Here is a 7,957-nt window from a genome sequence, read left to right as displayed (position 1 = left end):
CATTATGGTCAGCAAAATCTTGTGGGTCTTTAGTTGGGCCGACCCATTTAAACTTGTTGGGCCGTGCCACGTGTCGACGTATCATAGGCGCCTTTTGTCCAGTGATTGGATGACATCTGTCCCGACGATGAGCTGACACGTGTTTCCTCTAGCCAATGATGATTTTACACGTGGAAAATCCCCATTGGTCGGGGCTGTTAACGGGTTATCGGATCCAAAACCCGACCCGATAGCTTAACGGCGTTCCGTTATGGTGGATGCCACGTGTCGGTCACCCTTGACGAAAGCACTTCTATGACGCGCGATTTATCGTCATGGAAGTGGACACTTCCGTGATGATAATTTTGGTAATGTCATGGAACACATCTACGACAGCACAGGTATGACTATCTTGATTCTGTCATAAATTTGTCATGGATGTACATGCATGACAAAAAAAGCGACCTACTGTGACAAACACGTATCATCACGGAAGTGTGTTTTTTTTGTAGTGTAAGCTGCGGACCCTATGGGTTCGAGACTATGTAGACATGACCAAGACACATCTCCGGTCAATAACCAATACCGGAACCTGGATGTTCATATTGGCTCCCACATATTCTGTGAAGACCTTTATCGGTCAAACCGCATAACGATATACGTTGTTCCCTTTGTCATCGGTATGTTACTTGCCCGAGATTCGATCGTCGGTATCTCAATACCTAGTTCAATCTCGTTACCGGCAAGTCTCATTACTCGTTCCGTAATGCATCATCCCGTAACTAACTCATTACTCATATTGCTTGCAAGGCTTATAGTGATGTACATTACCGAGAGGGCCCAGAGATACCTATCCGATACTCGGAGTGACAAATCCTAATCTCAATCTATGCCAGCTTAACAAACACTATCGAAGACACCTGTAGAGCATCTTTACCGTAACCCAGTTACGTTGTGAAGTTTGATAGCACACTAAATAACAACTTTAGGAAACATAATCATCATTGATTCAACGAGCTAATCAAGTAGAGACATACTAGTGACATTCTGTTTGTCTATGTATTCACACATGTACTAAGTTTCCGGTTAATACAATTCTAGAATGAATAATAAACATTTATCATTATATAAGGAAATATAAATAACAACTTTATTATTGCTTCTAGGGCATATTTCCTTCAGTTGCAATATCTACCAACCTGGTGATATCAGTCTTTAAGTAACCCACGTCATAGACTCATTGTGAGCTCGTTGGAGAGCTACATGGCCGGACCAGTGAGGCTTGGTCATCGTCGTCTGACAAATCGCCATCGCGATGGTGAGAGGGCCAAAATCACCTATTTGACTCCTGACCGACCCCTCCGCTAGATGGTCATTCAGTTTACCTATTTCACTTCAAACTTGGATCACTTCAGCATCAATAACAGATAATTGAGCTTTACGGCATGAAAATTTGTAGTGTTTACCTTTGGGACCATGTAGCAGCCGATTGTTCTTGGATGCCTATTAGTCCAAGCAACATTGCACATATTCAACTTCTCGTAATTGGGATTTGTTTCTTTATCTAGAGTCGCATATATAGGTGCAACTATCCTCACAATAGCTGCAACAAGTACGTGGTATGAGTACATTAAAGAAGAGTCAAGTTTTAATAATAAGTAATTAGAAAGTAAAACAAGACAATCTTCAAGATGAATGTGTGGTAAACCTCAAAGGATGCCTCAACTACAAGACCGAGTGCAGCATATCCTCCAGCATCACCTTGACGATAGTGACCGGGACCCCTTGGCGCCGCAATTGCGTCGTGGTGGTGGTGTCGGACTCCGACCACGAGAACTCGATCAGGGACCTCACATCGACCAGCGACTTGCCAGCGACGTCCTCACGTCCAGGCAACGTGCTCCAACGATGAAGTGTATGGTGGGAGACGAGGACGTATTGAGTCCCATGAGCTTGTTCGTGTCTCATGTCCTACACTACCTTGCCAGCAACTGGACCTTTCCTTCACGGGTCTCTCAAGCCATCGGACATGGACACGGACGTGGAGACGAACTAGCACCGACAATGATTTGGATAGGTTTTTATGTCTCATGTAATTGTATGGATTTGAGGATTTGGTAATGAGATATCTGGCTGCGGAAAACGACATTTGAGGTGCGACCGGTCATTATTGGTGGATGCGCTCATGTGCGTCCATAGATGTTTAGGGTCTCAGATTTGCTAAGTTCGCCCGTAGAGGCTCTCATCTATTGGATCACCTACCCTCAATTGTGGTCATACCTGGAAAGTTACTTCTTTTGCGAAGTGGCAAGAAAAGAGCCTTTACGCTTATAATCATTTGGAGATGATGAAGCTAAACTGTGGTGGCTGCACATTCTGAAGGACCAAGAAAAGTGAGCGTACAAAATGGTAAAGTTACTCTGTAGGTCGAGCTACATGGTAAAGTTCCTCTACTCTGTATTAAGGAGTTCCAGCTGCATGTAGTGCACTTTATGGTGTTCACTTTTTTGGAAGAAAAAGTCAGATCCTTTTTATATTCAGAAAGCCGCTAGTTGCAAGGAAACTGATGTACTTTTTCAGGTCATCCATCTATGAGAACTGAAACGAGAAGGAATTATTAACGCGTACTCCTACCTAGTACCAATAATTTTTTGAGGAGAGTGTTTCTTGAGATCTAATAAGAGGCAAATAAATAGGTGCACCCAAAGTTATCAGGAATAGCATGATTGCCCTGCAACGTCAGGCACTGCACTCATGGTCATCTAGCATTTTTGTTTTGTTTAGAATCCTCATGGTCGTCTAGCTGAAGAATTAACAGTCAAACTAGATTTCACTAGGAAACAATCAAACACCTGCTTTCTTTCGTTTGTTTGGAATTACAATACAAACTGACTCTTTATTACAAGAATGACCCAAATACTCTCCAGGGCTGGCCCTATGTTTCGGGAGGCCCTAGGCGAACTCGACGACCCCTATGTCCTAAGTCGATATATATGTATGCGTGTGCGTGATATATAAACATATTTATATATAACCTCATTTGCATGATATTAAGATAAACTTTCAACCACACATCTTTAGTTTGAAATTTGACTATAATAATTGTTGGACAATGCCATATTACGATAGAAATAATAAAAAGATAGCAAAATGAAACTAACATGACATGATTATCTCAGATAAGAACCAAATTCGAATGACTCCATCGACAATAATAATACTTCAACGCTTTAGAAAAAGTTTCTTTAGGCGTTTCTTGATGCAAAGTCATTAAGGGGCAATATCAAGATCAACACTGTCTAAGATATCCTTCTCAATGTACCACATAGCCAAGCCATTTAGTCTATCTTGCAACATAGTTGACCTCAAATAATTTTTCAGTAGTTTCAGTTTAGAGAAACTTCTTTCAGCTGAGGCTACAGTCACAGGCACTGTTAAGAGGATCCGATAGGCTATAGGGACATTTGGATAGCAATCTACAGCCATAACAAACTGAAGAATCTCGAGCGCAGACATCAGACCATCTGGCAAAGTTACCTGTGGCACTTTCAACTTAGAGACAAAAGTAGTGCAACATTCCCATAGATTGCTATCATCCAAGGACTTCAGATTTTTGAATTGAATAAGAAACGAAACACCTTTTCAAATTGCTTCAACTGCTCAAAGCAACTTGTTTTGTTCCTTTTGGAAGATTGTCAAGCAAAATCTTCCACCTTTTAGTAGAACGTGAAAACAATATGTATATCCGCTGTATAATACCAAAGAATGTAATAGGTTGATCGCAACATTTTGCCATATCACAAAGAGTGATATTCAAACTATGACATGCACATGGTATACTACATCATGCCCCCCTCCCCCACCACCCAGCATACCCCTGGGCCATCGCCCCTTGGGCTATACACTAGTAGAAAACAGGGCTTTGGTCACGGGACAATATTCACATTAGTCCCGGTTCAGTAACGAACCGGGACTAATGTGAGCATTGGTCCCGGTTCGTGCGGCTAAGGCATTAGTCCCGGTTCACCTGAGCCCTTTAGTCCCGGTTTGAGTCACGAACCGGGACTAAAGGGTGCGATGCCCTTTAGTCCCGGTTTGTGTCTCAAACCGGGACTAAAGATTAGACCTTTAGTCCCGGTTTAAGACACGAACCGGGACTAAAGGGTGCAATGGCCTTTAGTCCCGGTTTGTGTCTCAAACCGGGAGTAAAGGTCCCATTTTCAAACTCTACCCCCCCCCCCCCCCCCCGGATCGCCTTTTTTGTTTTGAAAAAATCAAAAGAAAATGATAAAAACTTCAAAAAATAAAATCCTTCGAGAGGTAGTTATATTACTACATCTACTAGTTAGGAAAATTTAAGAACTTAAATTTGGACATGTTTTACAAAAAATGTAGGGAAAATGTAAAATGGCTATAACTTTTGCATACGATGTCAGAAAAAAACGTATAATATATCAAAATGTTCAGAACGAAAATCCGCTTTCAATTTTGACCGCTTACGGCCTGTTTGCAAATTTTTAGAATCCTCAAATTCTAAAAGGAAAAAAAGTTATGCTCAAATTTCAGTTTTTTTGAATTTTTGTTAAATCTGGTCAAACTATGGTCAAACTACTTATTCAAGAAGTATTAGTGTTACTAAATAATTATTCAAGAATATTAGTGTTACTAAATAATTATTTCGGTTTTTTTTGAATTTTGGTCAAATATGGTCAAATTGTGGTCAAACAATGGTCAAACTACTTATTCAAGAAATATTAGTGTTACTAAATAATTATTTCAGTTTTTCTGAATTTTGGTCAAATATGGTCAAACTGTGGTCAAACTATGGTCAAACTAGGGTCAAACTGTGGTCAAACTACTTATTCAAGAAATATTATTGTTACTAAATAATTATTGTTTTTTAGAACAATAGTTTCAAACTCAAATAGTGAAATATGTGACTTCATGCTTAAGCTAAATTCCTGAGGGTTAATAGGATTGACATCTTATTATTGTCAGGAAAACAACAAGTGCAGACTTGGAAACGAGGGAGAATAGAACTCGGAAGTTAAGCGTGCTCAGGCTGGAGTAGTGAGAGGATGGGTGACCGTTCGAGAAGTTAGATGATTTGGAATGATGAGGGGTGATTAGAGATTAAAAGTTAAATTGAGCAGTGATGATGGGTGATTAAAGATTAGAGGTTAAAATAATTCAGAAATTTGAAAATAAAAAAAAATTCAAAAAAATTCATAAAATTTCTTTTAGTACCGGTTGGTGTTACCAACCGGGACTAAAGGTGGACCTCCAGGCAGCGGCCACGTGGAGGGCCTTTAATCCCGGTTCGTATGAGAACCAAGACTAAAGGGGGAGGCTTTAGTACCGACCCTTTAGTCCCGGTTCCAGAACCGGGACTAAAGGCCCGTATGAACCGGGACTAAAGACCCTTTTATCTACTAGTGATACACCAGGCCCAGCCCTAAGACTCTCCACATAACCCGAATCACAAACCAAAAAAAATGGCTATATAATGTAGCTCCAAAGAGACAATTTACCAACTCAACGCTGAAATTTACAAGAGATTACCGAAAACTTAAAAAAAATATTGTAGTGCATATGCATAACAAAGTTAGCCAAATGGGACGGCCTGGCACGGCCCATGCTAATCGTGCCATGCACGGAACATCCCACGGGGGCACGGTTGTTAATGAGTGGGCCCTGCCCTGCTGGCCCGCATGTTATGCCTCTATGACCAGACATATCATAGTTAGTAAATGGGCCGACATGTTGGCCCGTTTAGCACGTTGAACTGCATATTGCAACTTTTTTTTAAAGTAATGTGTGTTTTATTCATATCATAAAGATCAATGTACAAGTCGCATAAAAAACCGATATAACAAAATTGAATAGATAGGAGAACGTCTCTAAGCTTGATACCAACGCCTCTCACTATATTTTTTAACCTGTTGGGCTGGCATAGTGCAGGCAAAGCCAGCCCAACCGGCCGACCGAGCTAGTGGCATCCTTTCTCGTGCAGGCCTGCACGCCTGATGCCTGACGGATTGCTGTTGTACTGCTGTCCCTCAGCCGGTCCTATCTGCTACGCCAACCACATGGTGACCATGAGCCCCACAGCCGGGAGCACCGCCCAGGCCACGTCGGGCGGCATTGGCGTGGAGGACTGCATCCTAGCGACGGCAGCACGTGCAGCAGGGCCTAAGGGGACGAACGCGGAGTCGGGCTCGACGGCGTTGGGGTTGGGCGGGCTCGGGTTGGACGGGATGGTGGCCGCCGCGTCCGACGGTGCCAGCGCGTCGTTGCCGGGGCCCGGGGATGGGAGCAGCAGCATTATGTTGGGCAGAGCGATAGCGCCGGCGGGAGCGCACGCGTGGCGATTGCCGTGGCGCGGCTGCAGCAGCGGGTACGGCGACGGCTCCGGTGAGGCGGAGATGGTCGACGAACGGGGCGCGTCCGCATGTGCGTCCGGCGTGCACGCACAGGCAGCGCAGAACACGAGAACGGCGAGGAGGGGGTAGCGTGGGGTGGCGCCGGGTCTTGCCATTGCGGTTGTGAGCTGAGTGTGCGTGCGCGAGGTGGCACGGAGAGCGAGACGATTGCTGTCGACGAGGTGTGTGTGGGATGAGTAAGACGGGATTTGGTTAGGTCGGTTTTGGTGGTTGGTCGCAGCGGGGAAGCAGGCGGGCATAGCCAACATGTTATTCGTTGCCACGCCACTAGCGGACGGCTAAAGCTCCGATGAAACTCACTTTTTTCTAATCCTGCCAGTGAGAACCGAGGTACAGCTCGATGATTCTGTCTAAATGTCGTCGCCTTCACAAGTCATTCTCAAAATGGAACGACCACGAGTGTCTCACGAACACCGACCCTGACCGAGCACGTTCGTGGTTGCACGGGAGCTGCACCGACTCTCAAGGTTTTGGATTCCGAATGGAACATTTTTCTCGAGGGGGGGCGGTAAACTCGGTTACCGCGGTAACCACGAAATACCGAAAAAAAATCGAGCGAAATTTAAAATTCAAATTTGAAATCAAATTTTTTAAGACCAGAATACATAAGTTTGGAACACCAAATGTAACCTACTCAGGTACTAGCGCAGTGGTAAACAGGTCTGCTCCACTGACGCGCATGGATGTCGCGAGTTCGACCCCCCGCACGTACATATTTCTTGTAGAAATTACAGTATATTTCTTCAAAAATCAAAAAGAAACGTGCGGCCTGCTGATCTCGAACACATGACGCGCTAGTGTTGGAAAAGTATACTTACCACTAGGAAACGAGTAAGCTAGTGTCTGAGATAGAAATACGCCGTATTTAACTAGACGTTAGGAGTTTAAATTCAAAAAGTTTGATTTTTTTTATTCGAGATACCGAATTATCGTAGGGTACCAAGAAACGCGGTTACCGGGCGGTAACCGAATTTACCGCCCGGTACCCAAAACCATGCCGACTCTATAGAAGAAGAGTGGCACAGTAGGTCGATCACAGGCAGAGGCGGAGCCAATGGGGGGGCGAGCGGGGGCCAGACCCCCCCTATGGATCGGCCCCCCCTCAACAGATTAGAGCGGGGGCTATGCTAATCCTGGCCATTAGCAAATTAAGCTATAAGCTGTACCGTCGAATGGCTGAATGGCCCAAAGCCCACAAGGACAATAATTAGCGACACGCTCAATTGATCCATTAACATAGCCCGGACTATTTTTGATCCATTAAAACATGCATACACCTTACCCATTGACGCATATCCCCGTCATGTTCAATTCTACTCGACGGTGTCGATCTCGATTGACTGCCGCCCCGCCTGATCTAGGGCTTCCTTCAGTGTTTCCGCCGGCGACTGACGAAGGTGTGGCGGCCATGTGGGACGCGATTGTCAGCTACGGCCTGCCGAATAGCTGCTGTTAACAGCCAGTCGACTGCGGTCTTCTGTCTCGCTACATGCCTCACACGTAGGTACAAATCTGATTTCGTGATCTCTTAGATA

General features: G+C 44.4%; 1 protein-coding gene across 1 annotated transcript; it reads right to left on the bottom strand.

Moving 5' to 3' along the window:
* Window positions 1–5,905: 5,905 nt before the first annotated feature.
* LOC125549231 (atherin-like) lies at window positions 5,906–6,586 on the bottom strand. The gene has a single exon (XM_048712694.1). It carries the CDS (start codon window positions 6,515–6,517, stop codon window positions 6,056–6,058), a length of 462 nt encoding a protein of 153 aa, XP_048568651.1. The 5' UTR covers window positions 6,518–6,586; the 3' UTR covers window positions 5,906–6,055.
* Window positions 6,587–7,957: the final 1,371 nt, after the last annotated feature.

Source organism: Triticum urartu, chromosome 3 (assembly GCF_003073215.2).
Source record: "Triticum urartu cultivar G1812 chromosome 3, Tu2.1, whole genome shotgun sequence".
Classification (NCBI taxonomy): domain Eukaryota; kingdom Viridiplantae; phylum Streptophyta; class Magnoliopsida; order Poales; family Poaceae; genus Triticum; species Triticum urartu.
Note: the sequence above shows the minus strand (reverse complement) of the source record. Positions and strands in the feature narration are given on the sequence as shown.

Excerpts from the sequence above, each read along its gene's own strand:
- LOC125549231 (XM_048712694.1), bottom strand. The coding sequence starts at position 6,517 with ATGGCAAGACCCGGCGCCACCCCACGCTACCCCCTCCTCGCCGTTCTC.